Source organism: Coturnix japonica, chromosome Z (genome assembly GCF_054131305.1).
Source record: "Coturnix japonica strain WE chromosome Z, WE-NBRP24, whole genome shotgun sequence".
Classification (NCBI taxonomy): domain Eukaryota; kingdom Metazoa; phylum Chordata; class Aves; order Galliformes; family Phasianidae; genus Coturnix; species Coturnix japonica.
In genome coordinates, this window is record NC_140702.1 from 3,501,628 (window position 1) to 3,521,193 (window position 19,566).

At 46.4% G+C, this 19,566-nt stretch overlaps 2 protein-coding genes and 1 long non-coding RNA gene across 4 annotated transcripts; all 3 read right to left on the reverse strand.

Annotated features, from left to right (window-relative positions):
- Positions 1-15: 15 nt before the first annotated feature.
- Positions 16-1,498, reverse strand: LOC146753538 (rho GTPase-activating protein 32-like). Its single transcript, XM_085529382.1, has 5 exons — positions 1,469-1,498; positions 1,313-1,394; positions 893-1,036; positions 369-471; positions 16-208 (listed from the first exon to the last, which is right to left on the reverse strand). Exons 1-5 carry the CDS (start codon positions 1,496-1,498, stop codon positions 16-18), a joined length of 552 nt encoding a protein of 183 aa, XP_085385508.1.
- Positions 1,499-3,583: 2,085 nt separating this feature from the next.
- Positions 3,584-11,047, reverse strand: LOC146753539 (obscurin-like protein 1). Of its 2 annotated transcripts, none has more exons than XM_085530605.1 (6): positions 10,791-11,047; positions 9,976-10,144; positions 8,676-8,830; positions 5,017-5,112; positions 4,126-4,204; positions 3,584-3,685 (listed from the first exon to the last, which is right to left on the reverse strand). In XM_085530605.1, exons 1-3 carry the CDS (start codon positions 11,038-11,040, stop codon positions 8,764-8,766), a joined length of 486 nt encoding a protein of 161 aa, XP_085386731.1. In that variant the 5' UTR covers positions 11,041-11,047; the 3' UTR covers positions 3,584-3,685; positions 4,126-4,204; positions 5,017-5,112; positions 8,676-8,763. The 2 variants fall into 2 exon arrangements, with proteins under 2 accessions (XP_085386731.1, XP_085386730.1); XM_085530604.1 differs by having other exon boundaries at positions 4,126-4,236.
- Positions 11,048-13,667: 2,620 nt separating this feature from the next.
- On the reverse strand, positions 13,668-17,915 carry LOC146753540 (uncharacterized). Its single transcript, XR_014940044.1, has 4 exons — positions 17,806-17,915; positions 15,360-15,521; positions 14,642-14,736; positions 13,668-13,745 (listed from the first exon to the last, which is right to left on the reverse strand). It is a non-coding gene; the product is annotated as an uncharacterized LOC146753540 (long non-coding RNA).
- Positions 17,916-19,566: the final 1,651 nt, after the last annotated feature.

The window sequence follows — 19,566 nt, forward strand, 5'->3', positions numbered from 1 at the left end:
GCACTGCAGCAACCACTAGCCAGGACACCCAGGGAAGACGCACATATCTTTTCCAAGACATTGCCCTGTGCTTACCAAGAACTTGTCATACAGCTCCTCGGTCAGCAGAGGGTTCGGGAGCTCCCTGAAATACATTTTACACAGGGAGCTCACACTGTGAATGTCTTGGACGCTCAGCTCAGGAAGCTGCTCCATATCGAATTCATGGCTGCAGAGAAGGACACAGAATTGGGCAGAGGGCTTTGAGAAAGACGAAAACAAGTCCACAGCCACACAAAATACAGTCAAGAAAAGGAAGAGGTTCCTCTGAACACCCACAGCATGGCATGGGCCCCTACTGACAGCTGTGTCAGTCGCAGCACTCTTACCGTAGTCGCTGGATCTTGGACATGACGCCGGACAGGCGGTATATGCCCCGCACTACGCCATTCTGCTCAATAAACTGAGCACAGCTCTGCAGGACCTGGGGGACTACAGAACAAGAGACACTGGTTAGCTTAGCTTCTTACTCAAGTCCTGGATCAGGCCGTGCCCTTCTCACATCCCATCCTCTAAGCCCAGCCAATATACTGCTTGCTTCCTCCAGAGGGGAGAAAGCTGGCAGAGACAGCTGTGAGGAAACTGCACCGAGATGTGTTCTTGGCTTTCCAGAAATGCCACGACCTATCAACAGCCTGGAGAAAGTAATTCTGGCAAAGCCACAGACACTGCAAGTCCCATCACAGCTCCCTCGGGAATCTAAAGACCAGAAGAGCTACAAAAAGGATGCAGGATGCTCTCTCTGGCCAGAAGGCTTCCTACGTTTTCAGGCTGAATCAATTGCTGGATATGATCTCCCTTTCACCTTTAGATGCCCAATGGAGCAAGATCACAGGAATGGGCTGTTCCTTACCATCACGGCCAGAGCGGAGAAGGTGCTCTCCCAGGTCACATCCAAACACCCCGTCCTTCTTTGGCTCTGGCTCCGCCGCTCTCCTTGGACGGGCCTTCACCAGGGAGCGAAGGAAGGGGATGAGCTTGCCCCGTCTCCTTGGCACTGCACAACAAAACAAAGAATCCAATTCATTTCAATTACAGGCTTGGCTCAGTTGGACAAGGCCAAACATAATGCATTCGACAGGGCATGTAACAACGGGAAGAGCATTCCCAACAAGGACATGCAAGAACAGATTTTCCCCATCCCTGGAGGTGCCCAAGGAGCTTAATGCAGTCCTCTTGCTAAGCTTGCTGAACTTGGGCATTAACAAATCCCCTGAAACCCACATTTTGATCCCATTTTACTAACCCGAATTATCAAATGTAACATACGTACCTGGCTCTGGCAATGAATTGACGAGGGAATCGGGAACTTTTCCTCTGATGAGTTCAACGCAATCACCAGGGAAAAGCCCAACCTGTAATAAGAACAAAAAGACAGGTGGGCATTAGCCCAAGCCCAGAGCCAAAGGGAAGGTCCACTGACACCGACACAGGGCAACCGTTTGTATCCAGACGCCATCCTGTGCAGGCAGAGCACCTCCAGCCTGAGATACCCGACTGTACTGAAGTTCTGCTCTCTAGTCAGAAACGTGTGCCTACCTCAAAGCCACGCTTGCCTCTCCAAAAGGGGCTCAGCTCCTTTGGTGGCATAGAAACAATGCTCACCAGATCTCCGACCTGCAAGAGATTAAATCGTCAATCCCACATTCAGAAAATCTGGTAGGAAAACACAGCTCAAATGACTGCCTCCTTCTATGCATGACAACAAGGAATGCCTCTAACTGCTTACCTCAAGGGAGAGCTCACCCGGCCCCTGGGCGACGTAGGACTTAATAACATGGGCTGCCGCAATCGCTGGAACATTAATCGATGACACTACACGCTCCAGCTGTGGCTTCCGCATGTTATCAGCCTGCAAAACAGAGAACAGACCGTGGTCAGGAGCTGAGGACAAACCAGGAGGATTTGAAGATGAGGAGCACATCTGCAGAGAAAGCTGCAGCAAATGCACTCCGTCCTTATCAGGAGCACTTCAGAAGGAGCTGCACGTCTCATCACAGTTATTTCTCTTCCTGGCGTGCATTGCCAGGCCATGCAAAGATGCATCTCTCTCTACCCAGACTAATCAGCAATGGCACTGGCGCAGACAGGTGGCCAGGCCCTTTTTGGCCCATTCTTTCCTGCAGGAGAGTACATCTGCAGCTCCTTCTAATGGCTCAACACAGTGAACAAAGACCAGACAGAGCTTCATACTGTACCTCCGTCGCCGCCAGCTCAGGCTCACGGCTGATCTCACTGCACGCAACACCCATCACAGAAGCTGTGAACAGCTGGAACAGAGCAGAAACACACTTCTGTTTTCTCTATTCACACAGCACAGTATGGACACACTTCTTCAGAGCTACCCGCGCATACCCTGCGGCAAAACCATGCAGGGGGACAAATCATGGCACGTACCTGGCAGTGAGATCACCTCAAGCTATCTGCAGCAGTTCCTTGTCGCTTTGCTCAGATGGAATGAGAGCAAAAGCTGCACCGAGGCAGTGGGCGGAGGGTGAGGAGAGGAGAGAGAAAGAGCAGGTCAGTGAGCAGGGCTAAGACATCCATGGAATAACACACACAGCACAACCGTCCCATCCACTTGCTGCAAGACATGCTGAGTCTCAGGCTACGTGATGCCTGTCCACCCAGCAACTTTACAACGCTTCCACTACTGAGCAAAGACAATGGAAGAAGCACGGGACAGGTGTCAACTTTACTGATACCCCCTTTGGAACGTGTGTACCAGGGGAGAATTACGTCTGATGGTCAAGAGTAAGCAATACGGTGCTGTGAGCTCCGACAGCCAGCAGTTCTCAACACCTCACTGCCCACCCATCCATCCCACGTCAGCTCAACTTACCTACAAGCTGCTGCACACGACGGTGAGAAGAAAAAAACACTAAAGGAACTAACTAACGGCACTAACTAACTAAAAGCACTAACTAACTAAATGCACTAACTAACTAAAGTCACTAACTAACAAACAGAACTAACTAACAAACAGAACTAACTAACTAACAGAACTAACTAACTATCAGAACTAACTAACTAACAGCACTAAAGGCACTAAAGGCACAAGAACAACAACGCAACCAACCACTCCGACCACTAGCTCACCCACAAAGGAACACAGAACGCACCGCTCCTCCCCTCATTCCAGCCGCTTATGACATCACCAACGGCCAACAGCCTGGTCCACCATGACCCCCCACAAGGCGGGGAGCCAAGACCACGTGGTCACATCTGATTCCAACACGGCACCACAACATTCCAGGACTCAGTGTGGGCTTGGAATTCTATCCTGGTGTGGCAGCGCAATGGGAGGTGTTACGGCACAGCTGAAGAGCTGACAGACAACGGACGTTTCCAAAGGAGGGTGCCAGATTAACTCTCAGCATTCTCTTGCGGGGCTCTTAGGAATGCTACAAACCCATTTTCACTGCCTAGCTCATTTCTAGAAAGTCCAGTTGAGAAATGCTCACTTTGTCTGGGGAACGCCTCTATGCATCATGAATGAAAAATAAAATAAAATGGGCACGCGACCCTATGAAACTTACCTCTCTGCTCTTGCTGTCAGCCAGACACCTCAGATGAGCATGACGTGTCCCTGCTCCTGAATGAAGATCCACCCAAGTCTGTGTTCCACTCTGCTCCATCACAGGGTCTAAAAGAAACACAGACAGAGATGATTGCAAGATAATTTGAGCAGACAAATAGGAAGGGTGCACATGAATTCTCTTTAGCAAGAAATACTACTTGAGAATCCACAGACAGTTTTTTGAGAGGTAGTATGAATGATGAACAGAAAGGAAATAGATTCATTAAAATAACCTAGTTAATTATCTCCCCATCAAAAAAGCAAGCTTTCTGGGCACTGTTACCAGCAGCTCCTAGAACACCTTGCACCACAAACTGCGGCACATACATTTTCTTCCCACAGGTCCCTCCCCTTTCTCATTAGTGTCAGATTCACTCAGGTTAAAATACGTGGATCAGAACAGCCATTCTGATGAGGCAGGATCCCACCGCCGGGATGTCCCCCAGTCCCATTCCCTGCTTTTCCCAGCATGGGTTGGGAAATCAACAGCAACTGACATCACCTACCCAGACTTCTGCAGGGCCTTCCATTTGGTCTCACATCACAGCGAGAAGCAGGAGAGCTCTCGTGGCACAAAGCTCGGGGCTGCAGAAATCAAGGCTGCCTCTAAGATGGTGCTTCAAACAACACGTGGAACTGGACATGAGACATGAAAGACAGGGCTGCATGTGCGCAATATCAGCGCTTCCTGCAGAGCACATCGCACAGCTGTAGGCACACTGCAGAAGACTCACACAGCACCTGAGAGGTAACAGCTCAGGAAGGAAAAACCTTACCCCGGGAACACAGCCACAAGCTACTCTCTTCTTCGTGGCCTTCCTTCACACTCAGCATTTCCCTCAAGAGTGCTGCTCAAGGTGATGCTGTCTCCAGCTGTTGGCCACTTGCACTGCTGGATGCTGCACCCACAGCTCATTCTGCTTGGGGCAAAGCCTGCTGGCTTCACTGCAAACCACAGGCACAGGCCACAGCCTGATCCACCTGCTTTGTCTGAAAGGCTTCTAAGGCTGCTCTCATGGGATCCCTTCTGCTGCTCCTTCTCTCTGGGCAGGAAGCTCTACTCTCTCAGCAACAGCCAAGAGCTGGAAGGCTGGAAACGCCTCCAATCCCCACGGATGATTCTGTCTACAAACACAACAGCTGCCTGCTCTTCAGCAGGGGGATGCTCACCCAGCAAAGCGCTCACCCACCAGATACCTTTTCCATAATCTCAGAGCTGTCACAACAGTGCAACCCTCTGCACTGCATTTCCAATCAAGGTAAACATAGATCTAAACTACTCCTTCTGTGTTCATACATAGATCCAGTTTGGGCTGGAGATCGAGAGCTCAATACAACAGATATAATGTGAGGTGCAACTGGAAGACGTTTCTCCAAGCCAACAAAAGCCAACTCACCAACCATCAGCCAGGTCTTGCTAATTCGGATGATCGGAGCATGAGGGAGGGGGTCGGACATCGGACCACAAGTGTCCATTTCCACTGCAGCTCCATCTAGAGAAGAGCATCAATCAGCAGGTGAGAATGAATTCATTCACAGGCTGCACAATGAGTCTGTTCTTGACACAAAAAAAAACACACTGATCCCCCACCAAAAAAGGGAACGGCAGGAGCTAATACGGACCAAAGAGGTTCTTGTTCCTACGCCTCATCCTCTCACCACAGGTCTCAAATCCATTTGACTTCAGTCACTGGATTCACCCTGGCCTGGCCCAAGACCCGGTCCTACCATAGAATCATAGAATTACCCAGGTTGGAAAAGACCTGGAAGATGATGAAGTACAACCACAGCCTACCCTAACTCTAAAAACCCTACACTAAATCATATCCCTGAGTACCACATCCAAACGGCTCTTAAACACAACCAGGAATGGCGATTCAACCACCTCCCTGGGGAGCCTATTCCAGTACCTAACTACCCTTTCTGTAAAGAAGTGCTTCCTAATATCCAACCTAAACTTGCCCTGCTGCAACTTGAGGCCATTTCCCCTTGTCCTCTCACTTGTCACTAGTGAGAAGAGACCTGCCCCACTCTCACTGTAAGAACCTTTCAGGTACTGGAAGAGGGCAATAAGGTCTCCCCTCAGCCTCCTTTTCCCCAGACTAAACAGCCCCAGCTTCCTCAGCCTCTCCTCATAGGGATGATTCTCCAAGTTTTTCATGAGCCTTGTTGCCCTTCTCTTGACCTGCTCCAGTAACTCCATGTCTTTCCTGTGCTCAGCTCCCCAAATCTGAACACAGTACTCGAGGTGAGGCCTCACCAATGCCGAGTACAGGGGCAGGATGACTTCCCTAGTCCTGCTCACCACACCATTCCTGATACAAGACAGGATGCCATTGGCCCTCTTGGCCACCTGGGCACACTGCTGGCTCATATTCAGCCGACTGTCCATCAGCACACCAAGGTTCCTTTCCATCTGTGAGCTTTCCAGCCACACCTCCCCAAGCCTGTAGGGCTGCCTGGGGTTGTTGTGACCAAAATGCAGGACCCGACTCTTGGCCCTATTGAAACTCATGCCGTTAGCATAAGTTAACCAGACAGACCCTGGGATGCAGACTGCTCTCCAAAGCCCAGCTGGACACCAGCAAACAAGAAGTTGATCAGATCCAACCCCAAGCAAGCACCGAGCCTCCCCAGGAAACTTTGCCATCAGCTCCGTCATCGCTTTTCCTTTCCTCCACACCTCAATCCCAAAGTACTTCCCATGTCTGCCAGCACGTGTTACCTCCCACCTTCTCATCAGACAGTGCTTCAACAGCTCCAAATTTGCTTCTGGGGCCCTCCTTCACCTCACTGTACTAACACTCAGCTGTCGTCATGATTATACCACATCCTCCTCAAAATAAACTGATTCTCAAACTAGAGGAATAGAAGGCTGAATCTGAGACATCCTCGGTCTGCAAAATAATATACTGCTTGGAAGCAAAGCTGTGTGCCAAGGAGCGCAGCTGCAAGATGCAGAAGAAAACTCACCATGCTGCCCTTCTCCTTTAGAACAGAAGGAAACACCACAGAAAGACAGAGCAGGCTTCACAAGCTCAAAATCCAGCACATCAAGCTGGCAAGAGATGATTCTGAACTGCTGTCGTTTACACTTGTCTCCACAGTGGGGTCCGTCCAGGAGAGCTGAGAAGGAACTTACTGGCAGTGGCAGGGCCCTTCCTTGCAGCACTCCTTCTGGTAGTTCAGATTCAAATTACACAGAAATCCTAGCACAAGTTCTCAGTGAGAACTGCACCTAACATTCCTCCTTCTACAAGCAAACAGGCCCAACACGTGATCATGAAAATGCTTTCATCAAAAAGAAGCAGAGATGGCACGGCAGGACAGACGTACTCGGTGTGCACGTTTGAAGCCATTTGAGAACCTAGTCGTTCTTGCTGCAGGACCCCTGACTTCTGTTAAAAGCTGAATGGTCCCCAGAGCACCTGTTTCCATCAGCTGCCACCATCCAAAACAGCCAGCCTTCTTACAGTCACCTGGCCCAAACTTCCCTTTTGCTCTACACTTGATTCACAGAATCACAGAATTGTAGGGGTTGGAAGGGACCTCTAGAGATCATCAAGTCCAACCCCCCTGCCAAAGCAGGCTCCCTACACCATGTCACACAGGAAGGCGTCCAGGCAGGTCTTGAATATCTCCAGAGAAGGAGACTCCACCACCTCCCTGGGCAGCCTGTTCAAGTGCTCCGTCACCCTCACTGTAAAGAAGTTCTTTACGAATGTGCGGAACTTCCTATGCTGTACTTTCATCCCATTACCCCTAGTCCTATCCCCACACACTACTGAAAAGAGACCAGACTCACCACTATGGCTCCCACACCTCAGGTATTTATAAACCTGGATCAAGTCCCCTCTCAGTCTTCTCTTCTCAAGGCTAAACAGACCCAGTTCCCTAAGTCTCTCCTCATAAGGGAGATGCTCCAGGCCCTTCACCATCTTAGTGGCCCTCCGCTGGACTTTTTCCAAGAGATCCCTGTCTTTTTTGTACTGGGGAGCCCAGAACTGGAAACTATTCCAGATGAGGCCTCACCAGGGCAGAGTAGAGGGGGAGGATCACCTCCTTCGACCTGCTGGACACGCTCTTCTTAATGCACCCCAGGATGCCATTGGCTTTTTTGGCTACAAGGGCACACTGCTGGCTCAAGGTCAATCTGTCGTTCACCAGGACGCCCAGGTCCCTCTCAGCAGAGCTCCTCTCCAGCAGCTCTTCCCCCAGCCTGTACTGGTGCATGCAATTATTTCTACCCAGGTGCAAGACTCTACACTTGCTTTTGTTAAACCTCATCTGGTTTCTTACTGCCCAGCTCTCCAGCCTGTCCAGGTCTCGCTGAATGGCAGCACAGCCTTCAGGCGTGTCAGTAAATCCTCCCAACTTCGTATCATCAGCAAACTTGCTGAGGGTGGTCACTATTCCCTCATCAAGGTCGTTGATGACGACATTGAACAAGACCGGACCCAGAACAGACCCCTGGGGGACGCCGCTAGTTACAGGCCTCCAGCCAGACACCGCACCGCCAACAACAACCCTCTGCACTCTGCCAGTCAGCCAATTCTCAACCCATTTAACCGTCCACTCATCTATCCCATACTTCCTCAGCTTTGTTATAAGGATGTCATGGGGGACATTCCTGCAAGTGATGGGAGCTCGGCATGCACACCATCCTTCCAACAGCACATCCCTGCAGCAAGGGATCACAGCACTGGCACAGCTGAAACAAAAAGGGTGTGCGGCATTTTGTTAGCACTCAGTGTGAACAAATCTACCACTGAGCAACACCGTGAGCCCACACTCACCTCAGCACAGGTCAACCTGTAACTCCAGCCTTCCCCTATCCATGTGCACACGATCACCATTGCGCCACCCTCTGTGCTTTGCACACTCCCATGCACGTACTGCATCTTCTGCCCTCCTTTGCATTCACAGACGTGTGCCAACCATCCCTGGGAACACGTACGTGCCTACACCTTCCACAAACACCCCTTTGTGTGCACCTGTGTGCAACCCAACTCCTCAGCACACGCACGCCTTTGTGCCACCATATCCACGCACTCACCACGTGCCCTCCAGCATCACTGCTGCCTCCTCTGGTACCGGACCCGCAGATGCTTCAGAGCTCATTAGCATGGACTTCCTTCCTCCCCTCAGCAGCTGCTCCTGCACTCACCTTCATTCCTACTCAGATACCGGCCGCTTCCAGCACCAGCTGACCTGCAAGACACAGAAAGGAAAGGTGGGAGTCATGCAAACGCACAAGCCCAAGGCTGCATCACCACCACGTATGGCAGCCTCGGGAAGTCAGCTGCAACTACAGCCTTTGTCAGAACGGAAGCAAGCACCATCAATTAAGTGTGACCTCTGAACTCACTGCCACCACCTGAAGTAGGCACTGAAATCGCTCACTTCACTGCAGCTGGTTACCTCCAAATTCTTTTGTTTTTGGGAAATGATGGACATGGAATTAAAGGACTCCAAAAAAATGACATCTACTTCATTGTAGGTGGCACAGGTGGGTGAGTGACACAAAAGATGTGTCCTTCGTTCCCAGCCCCTCTATTGGTTACCTCGGTGGCTTGCAGCAACTAGAACGTTCCTCCTTTTGGAAGAGTTCACCTTGGTGGTTGTTTTGCATTGCTTTTTGAGTAACATACACTTAGGGTAGGATGCCTCTCTCTAAATACACGCATCTACATGCTGGAGATAAGTTAGAGAGGCACTTGCAGCAGAGGCCATCCTACAGCCAGCAGTAATCTGTAAAGTACAGACAACAGAATTCCAGGCACCATTAATTCTCTCTTAAATCTACCCCATTGAGGATGATGAACCATGTCTGAAAACTGCCTCTTCCTTCTCTCCACTGATCACACTGGGAGCCTCAGATGATGCTCTCAGATGCACATGTTCTAGATAGGAATTTGTTGTACAGCTAGATGATGTGAAGGCCATCCCTTCAGCTTATACTTAGAGGATATTTGCTCCCACAGTTCCCTCAACAGATCATTCCTGATTTACTGTTAATGGAACAAGCTGGAGTGAGATGCCCATTTCCAACACTACCCCAGTGCTTTGGGTAGTTCTCACATTTGTGTAAAATGGTTCCTCCTTTCACTTATTTTTAAGAGAAATTCTCAGTGCTTCAAGGTTCAAGTAGAAGGTTGCTATTCACTTTAACCATATTATGAGTTAGCTCTCATGACAATCTTATCAGAAGACAGCTGAAGGAATCAGACCCCAGAATCTCTCCCATCTCATTACCTTTCACAGACAGAGAGGCTTTGGAGGTTAGACCACGGGCAATAAAAACGACTTCCCCAGCGTCAGTAGGAGTCACACTTTTGATAAGGAGAGTCTCTTACCAACCCATGTTAGAAGCTTTAAATCGCCCACCACTTTCCACTCTGCTTCCATTCAGTGTCCACTTGAACTCATCAATGCTTTCATGGGACAGAATGCATTCAAAAGTGCAATCTTCTCCCTCCTGGATTTCAGTGTTTTTCAGCCGTTTGGTAATGCCAATATTCAGCTCTGGAAGATAAGAGAGAGGTTAGTATGAGGTTTATGTGGAGAAAAGGCATTTGTGACCGATGTGAGTAGCAGTACTGGTGTTTTAACTCAGGATTTGCAGATCATGGCTGCGTTCCTCACTGATGTATTCTCTAAGACATTCTCCTCTCAGAATCACCAGAAAGCTGTAAAAAAAAAAGAGACGTGAATCTCTTGGCTTTGCTCTGGAAGAACTACAAGGAGAGCAGCTCAGTCCATGAGGCACAATGAAGATTCAATGAGCTGCAGAGGGAAAAACCTAACAGAGAGGACAAATCTAGGATGCTGCGTGAGAAAAAGGGTTTTGCCTATGACAAGAAATTAACTGTTTCTATTAGCTAATTTGTTACCATCCTACCCCTACTGGTGTTCAAACCATTTCTCCATTTTAGGGATGTTTAGAAAGGAAACATTTCCAGGACATTCTTGATGTGTTTGGTGATTTTCATGGCAAAATGAATTTACATTTACATCAAAAGCAATGGGAATTTTCCAGACATCACTGTGTTAAATTGCAGTAATACAGTTCTATTGTAGAAACTATTAAGGCTCGTGGGGGAATAGGTGTAAGACATAGTGACCACACTGAATGTGCTTTCAGCACTCCTTTACTTTCCACAGTACTTACCCTGAACGCCGACCTTTGACTTGGACACATCAGTGCCAATATCACAGGTATATAAACCTGCATCTGACTTCTCGAGGTCATAGATAAGGGGACATAGGGTCTTCCCAGACTGTAGCAGCTCATACTTGTTGCCAGAAGTGAGCACAACACCGTCCTTTTTCCACACTGGTTTGACCTTCTCTTTAGAGACTTCGCATTCCAATTTAATCACACCCCACTCCTCAACAAAAGCATCATTCAAACACTTCATGAAGACAGCTGGCTTCTCTGCAATTAAACAGGCAAAACAGAACAACATGATACAGAAGTTGAGACATTTCCAGTTGTGTTCAGATTTTTAAAGAGGTATCAATAAATCTTTACCATTACTGACGACACCAATATAGAACCTAAAGTGGTTTCATGTCTGTTGACTGAATACGCTTTATGGAATTCTCAAGTATTCAGTAGGAGAATACAGGGAACAGGAGGGACAGCCTGCATTGCCGTAGGTGGGACTGATATCATATGAAAAAATTGGGATGTAGCTCTTCTAAAGCTGGAGAGCTGGCATTGCCCTCACGTGGAGCAGAGCTCATACAGCAGGCCACAGTATTAAGAGGATAAGCTGCTGAACACTTTTTATTTTCCTCTTTATTGACTCCTTTTATCTATCTTCTATTTCACACATCAGAGGTTTACACTGGGGAAAAAACATCCACCAAATGCAAAAGAAAGGAGAAAGAGGAAATCCTTCAAACTCTGAGCGCGTAGAGTAAAAGAGCTTAATTACTGGGGAGAGCAGATTAGAATCACAGTATCCTTAGAATTGGAAGAGACCCTTAAAGGCCATCTAGCCCAGCTCCCCTGCAATAAACAGGGACATTCACAGCTAGATCGGGTTGCTCACAGCCTGTCATTAGTCATTCCAGAGGCAAAACACACACTGAATGATCTCTCCCTGCAGTCATAAATCCTTGGAGACAACAGCATTGACACTGCATGGCACTGAAGCAGTAAAAAAATCTGCTCCTGTAACTCTCCTTGTGTTAAGTAAAATGATGATAAAAAGCAATGGAATGCTTTGGCAGGACACCAAAACCATCCTCCTTCGTTGATATCTGCTGCAATGGAACCTTCCACTGGAAGAAAGCCCCTGATGACTTGTCACCCCAGAGAGGTGAGCTTTAGAAGCAGGACTGCTGCACAATAGAATGAACTGTCGCTCCTTAGCATCTCTTACTTCCAGGAGGGCTGTGATCAGACCCACCTCTCACCTTCAGGCGCGCGCTTTCTGACACCTTGTCTGACTTCACTGTCACTGTGCCAGCATCCTCAGGCTTAACCTGCTTCACTGTCAGTGTGCAGCAGTTGCCAACGTTCTTGATGTCATTGTAATTGTTGGTGTAAAGGAGGCTGCCATTCAGAAAACATTCCACATCCTCGTCATCATGGGACAGCTCGCAGGAGAAGACAGCAGAGCTCTCTTCTTCAATTTCCACATCCTGCAGGTGCTTCCTTACTTCTACGTCGTGGGCTGTAGGGAAACAAGGTGAACTGTTACCACTGTTACTATAAAGCATACTGGGATGTGGTAGAATGGCTGGACTAGATAATCTTTGTGTAATCTTCTCAGTGAAGTTTATACATTTGCAAAGTTAGCAGGAGAGAACGGCAGAAATCAACCTCAAGAAGAGAAATCTGAGGTGAAATAGGACATGGAAGAGGCCACCCTCCCTGCTCATACCTTCAGCTGTCAGCGTGGCCTCAGTCTCTGCAATTCCCGCCTTGCACTTGTACACACCAGCATCATTGGGCTTCAGCTTGAGAATCTGGAGCTCTGCTGAATGCTTATCCCTCTTGATCTTGTACTTCTCAGAGGGCTCGATGGGTGTGTGGCCCTTGAACCATTTCACAACCTTTGGAGAAGGCCTGAAGTCACAGGACAGGATGACAGAATGACATTCCAAAGCTGTCTTGTCCTCCAACTTCCTGGTGATTTGTATATGGTAATCTGAAAAGCAGGGGTGGAAGAGAAGAAAGGATGAGGACAATTGGAAGAAGAGGAAAGTCTCTTGCATCTATTCCATTCCAATTAATTTCATGTTCACAATGGTTCTTTGAACAACTCTAAAGATAAAACAAATGATTATCTATAGGGAAGGCCATTGATTACATTTCTATAAAGTAATACTGTATAGTATCTACCAAATGCAAGCTCCAGCTCTTGCTCTGTGCTTATTAAATTGCTCCCAGTTGAGGCTTTTATTCAAATAAGAGTGAGTTGAAAATATAATAAGTACTTTAGGATGTGAATGGAGACTCTTACACTGGGGACCACAGCAGATAAAAAGCCTGGAAGTTTCTTTCAGATAAAATCAATGACAAACTGCATCAAATTTAGGTGCTACCAAACTTAAACTTGTCTACTTCAGAAATACAATTAATTTCACCTGATTTGACTTCTTTGGTATAGCCAAGGACAAAACCTCAGCTCTGTAGATCTGAACAGTAAGCACATCACAACTATTCATACAGATCTTTTACTGAGACGCAGCTGTCTCATTTAGTGTCCAATGACTTTGAACTGGAAATGGAGCAGAACCTCCAGACACACACACAATATTTCAAAGATCCCAGTGAAGGAAGACTGGACATTAATTAATTCTTCATCTTCATGATGTAAACCAAGCCAGGATATGTTACCTCTGACGAGCAGATTGGCTGTGGATTTGGATCTGCCAATTGAGAACTGAATGGTGCCTGTCATATCAGTGGTGGTTTTCGGTATGGTCAGCCGGTGGATGGTGCCTTCTTGCTGCATAATCAAGTTTCCGCCAGCCTGTAAGACTTCCCCACGTAGATACTACTTGGGAGGTTTCACAGAAGGAATGGATATCTCGCATTCAAATTTGGCTTCTTCAGGCTCAGTCACATCCTCATCACACAGCTCCTTTACTAGATTAATGGATTGCTCTTTAAGAAGGATGGAACAAGAGAAAGCAGAGATTTAGAAGGAATGTAAATAACCCTTACATTATCACCCTACTTACTCACGTCAGCATTACTGCACATGAACACTACACCTATCAGCTCAAAATGCCTTAAAACATCATTAAAAAATAATAGAAAGAAAGGAATGCTGTTAAGAAGTCAGAAAATAAGACTGACAACCTGAAGAGAGCCCAGATCTTCTGATTCCCAGTCCAACATCCAAATCAAACCATGACCTTCCCATCCCGATATCAAACTCCTCGCATTACGAAATGGAAAAGAGGTTCAATGAAACATGGACATTGATAATTACTTTGGTTAAATACAGCAACTTAGCTCTGAACAACAAGTTTTCTCCTAGTAAAGGTCTCTGTAGCTCAAATGTAATGACTCAACTTAGGAGAAATTCATTTTCCAGGATGTTCTTGCCCTTATAATTGTAACACTGGCAAAGCTGGGGACTGAACTCTTGAGTACTGTGCTAACTCAAATGTCTCCCTTTTCTTTATCACACTTAACATCATATATATACCCTAACATTGTATAAATTAAAAAAAACAAAACTGTGGTCTTTTCAAACAGACAGAGAAAATGAAGAAAAAGTCAAGCTATGTTTTTATCCCTCAACGTTCAAACACAAATCTGAAGTCTAGAGGTAGAAAATCAACCTCCTAAGAAAATAATCTGTTTTACTTAGCAAAAGTAAATCCCAAAAGACAAGCTGCATATTTTGTGGGCAGAAAGGTAGGTAGCTAGGAGTTTTTATTTCTGTGAAAGGTTCTGGTGGTGTTTAGCTTCCTTGACATTAAAGCAAAAGTTGTTGGCTGGTTTATAACATAAGATAATTTAAGCAAAATCGTCATCAGAAGCATAATTACCTTTCACTGTAAGATGGGCACTTTTTCTGCTACAGATTTTATTTCTGCTGCATCCTTGACTTGGACACGTGTGTAAGTCAGCGAGTAGGTCCTTCCTGAAGCAGAGAACCACAGAGTCACTAAGGCTGGAAAAGACCACTAAGGTCATCTAGTCCAACCGCCAACTCATCCCTACCAAACTGTGCTCTTGAGAGCAAACCCACAACCACACTTGGCTTCCTTGAGCAAACAGCTCTGAGGCACATGGCCAGGCTGAGCATCATCCATCTGGTTTCACAGCATCACTGCCTGTTCTCTCATGTCAATGAAACCACCCATTCCCCCATATCCACATCCCCACCAAAGCAGAATCTAAACATGGCTTCTACAAGGACTGACCGAATGCGGCCGCCGTCACCTTCAAAGTACCTGATACAGAAGGATCACACTCACTGTCAGACAAAACCTCTTTGGAGAGGTGAACTGACTGACCTGTTCACCCCCACTTTGGAAAGAACTGCACTCATTTCCTACCTGCTCCTGGCAGTGTGGGATGGTGGGATAGCATCACACTTCCCACACTAAGCTTCCCACCTGTCACTTGTTCCACCCTAACCTCAGTCCCAAAACAAAAGGGGAACTCCCTTCTGAACCTTCTTCACTTCATTTCAGATGTCCTTTCTGTTTGATCTCCAACCAACCCCCCACTCAGGAGAAAGATCCCCCTCTTACACCCTACCATCTTGCCGCATTCTGATGTTGTCATCAGCCTTCAGCTTGTTGTCCTCTTTGTACCACTGGCTCTGAACCTCATCGTGTGAAATCTCACAGACAAAAGATGCACTCCCATACTCATTCACTTCCGCATCTTCCACTGGTTTCACAATCTTGATATCTCCAGCTGTGAAACAGTAGAGATATATTTGTCAGGGTATTTCCAGAACTGAGTCAAGCATCTTTTCCTTACACATACTTGCATAGAAAATAAGTAGGATTATGTTTTATTCTAAACCATCATCCATTCCTGCGTCATTTCTCTCTTCAACACAGTAAATGCATTATTGGCCTTGAACTTAAACATAGACTTACTAGCTACAATGGAGCTCCCTGCAAACAGTTTTCATGGAAACCAGAATCTCATTTATTCTAAAACCTTTCAAGCAAAATTAAGGGTAGAAAAACAATAGAATGGAATGAATCTTTAAGGTCATTTAGTTCCAATCCCACTGCTATAGGCAGGGACACCTCCCTCCAGACCAACTCTTCTCCTCAGGGTCAAGGCTTCTCTCAAATCATTCTCCTCTAAGCCTGTGCCTGTGCTTGGGATTGCCCTGACCCAGGTGCAGGGCCTTGGACTTGGCCACACTCAAGTTCATGAGGCTGCCAAGGGCCCACCCCTCCAGCCTGTCCAGGTCCCTCTGGGTAGCATCCCTTCCCTCTAGCACATCAACAGCACCGCTCAGCTTGGTGTCATCTGCAGACTTGCTGAGGCTGCATTTGATTCCACTGGCCATGTTGCCTACAAAAATGTTAAAGAAAACTGGTAACAACACCACCTTCCACCATGGAAAACTAGGCAGAACTCTACAATGTCATGTCACTACAAACCTGTCTGAACCATTGGCTTCTCTGCATGCTCATCACTAGTCTCTCCTTAGCTTGTGTGCCCACAATGTATGGGGAATGTCAGCCACAAATCTTACCTAGGGGACATTTTTGCTTCAAAATCCCTTGAACATCACACAATCCCTTTTAACTCTCCAGGTCTGCACTTCTTTATGTCAGAATCAGCTCATATTTCTGTGCTACTATTTCCATTTCCTTCTGAAGGGCCTGGATACAACTTGGATAAACCTCTGGGGCAGAATTCCTGCATAAAACAGCCAGTACTGAAACACCAACCCAACCTGGTTGCAGACTGAGAGAGAAAATGAGAGTTCACCAAAGTCATGGGACAGAACAGATGTTCATGTTCATGCTAACACTGAACCCAAGTGGCCACATGAGGACAGCATCTAGTAGGAAATCAGATAAAAGCATCCTTTCAGACGTCCCTTTGGAAAGTGGCATCTACCAGGGCACAGCAGACCCGTCTGTTCAGTAACCAGTCTGATGCTTCAGAGCCAGCTGATGAACTACAAACTGGGGTTTAACCAGTGCAACACATGGAGGGAAAATCTGTCTTGAGCATAAAGAAGAAAGAGAAAGGTATCCAAAATGACTAACCAAGAAATGCCCAAACTGCCCATGAAGCATTTCTTCCTGTGGTGCAAAACACCACAAGAGGATTTATTTGCTCTTTCATTTAAACATACCATGAACCTTTAGGGTAGCTGATGTCTTGTCTTCAGCTGCTTGGCACGTGGGTGTTCCCTGACCTTCATATTCACACTGGTGAATCATGAGACTTCTCCTATTTCCCTGGGAAGTAATGCCCTCTTTTTTACTATGATGGAGCTCCTTCCCATCTAAGAAGGGAAAGTATCAAGTCAGATCTCCATGAGTCCTTCCATCTCTGCACTGAGCATAGGCAGCCTTCAGATCTATGCTTAATTCACCCGCTTCCCTAGAATTAATGGAACTGTGCTTACTGGAACATATGCTGAAGCTTAAGCACAGTGTAGTGTTTTCAACATGGAGGAATGGCTATAGAACATGCATAAATTCTGGCTGACCTATGACAGCTTAAAGCACTGTGGAAAACTGTTAACAAGCCCGTTTGGACATCATCTTGAATAAATGACGTTATCCCCAAGTAAGGGAAGGAACAGCTGAGCACAGGGGAGGTACACAAAGTGCCAGAGCAAATTCTCACACTGTCAGGTGCAAAGAAAACTCAGATTTCACCCTAAAAGCCAGATCACAACAAGGATACAAAATCCTGGCTGAGAATTTCTGTGTTAGAGTTGAAGCTCAAGACTCTACACCAACCAACAATATTTTGTGCAGCAAGACCTCAGGAGTTCACAAGAAACACAAAACAAACTTCCATTTCAACTTGATAAATGAACTCAGGACATAATAACAAAGAGTGCTGATCTGGGCAAGTAAAAGAGCATAAAGAAAAGAGAGCAGTGCAAAAGCTATCAAGCAAAAGCTCAGACTCGCATCCCTTGGAAGTGAAATTAAAGGCTCTCATTCATTTCCAGACAAGTCAGAAAGGAAAACACCATTACATGCCATACCTTGAACCACTTGACATCCACGTTGGGCCTGGACAGCTCACACTCAAATGTGACCTTGTCCTTCTGAGTGACGCTCGTGTCTGCCAATGGTTTGCTGATTTACAAAGGCAATTCTGAGAAGGAGAAAGAAGGATGTGGATTTCGTTGGGAATGAGGTCTCTAGGAGCATCCGGCATAAGGAATAATGAAAGGCAGTGCCTACTCTCTATGCTTACTAGAACTTGTCATTAACAACAAAAAAACCTATTGTTTTGAGCACATTATCATTACTTGTGCTAGGGACAATAATGTTACAACAATCCTCTTGATAGATCAGGGATACTCTGGTGGCAATGGCCCAGTGCAAAACATTCCTATATGCATTACTGACATAATTGCCAATAGAATATTGGCATAACTGCCAATAGAAGTGATAAGTGCACATTTTGGGACACAGAGCAGAATTTAGTGACAACTCTCAGCCCGGAATATGTTGATGAAGAAGATGTCCTAACAGTGCATGCCAGTGATTTGACAAACCCTGCTCTATATGACACAGTTCGTCTTCAATTTTTGGGATCTTTGATTCCCAGTTGGCTCTTAGGAAAAAAAAAAAAAAAAAAAAAGCCACCCAAACAACCTAGTCCTCCCTCATCTCACCCTTCTCATCCAGCTGCTGCCTCACAGAAGGGGTAAAATAAAAACTCTCCTGTACTAGCAGAGAGATTTGCAACGGAGTAACTCAAGTAAGGATGGGAGACTGAAGGTGCTGGGGAAGACATCCAGGCTTTAGCTACAGGGCATGCATGCAGAATCACAATACAAAGGCCAGTCAGAGAAATCAGAGCTTCATGAGAATTAATGGGGTTGTTTCTACATGCCCACCATATCTGCCAGTGTAAAACCTTCCAGTGAAAAAAAGGAAAGCTACATATAGGTGGGGAGAATTGTTGGTGAAATTATTTGTGATATTTCTGCTAAGAATATGCCCAAAATCCTGGAGCAAGACTTCAAGTTAAGCAACTCAGTCTGTGTAAGTAGACTTACAGAAAGGAACCATAAAGCATGTGGAAGAAACTGTAAAGTTAATCCACAGCTAAAACAGAATAGAGACGAATTGCAGGAGCTTGTTTACTTTGCACAAGTGTGAGCTTTAACCACTGCTGAGCTCCTAGTACAAAAGTCTGAACCAATGCAACAAACCAACCCATCCATGCTGTACGAAAGAATGTACTGACACCACCAGAACACAAAATTCTATGGCTGAAAATACGCGCAAAAATCATCCAGCCCTTCTCCATTGCTCCAGGACATGCTCAGCTCTTTGTGCCCCAGATATTTCACTAACCTTTCCTGAAACCCACAGTGAAGGCTTCAAAGCCCCTCCAAATTACTAATCCAGTCATCCAACCATTAAATGCTTTTTTGTTGTATAACTCAAAACCAGCTATCATGTTATGTATGAGCACCTTCAAAGAGCCAACAGAGTCAATGATTTTATTGGAAGTATCAGATTTTATGACTTGCAGTTAGTGATCACCATAACTGACACTCACATCTCCTGCCTGTAGAGGAGATCCTCCTTGCATCTACAAAGATGCAAGAAGAAAAGAGGCAAAGAAGGGGTAAAAAAAATCCCATCTCACATTTGGGATGCTTAATTCCAGCCTTGAAGGCTGATTTCCTCGCTTAACTGCTGTGCTCTTCAGAAGCAGTTGTTCCACAGTTATTTAGAGAGAAAGACAAGTTTTGTACTTGGTTGTTAACACAAAGAACAGCATA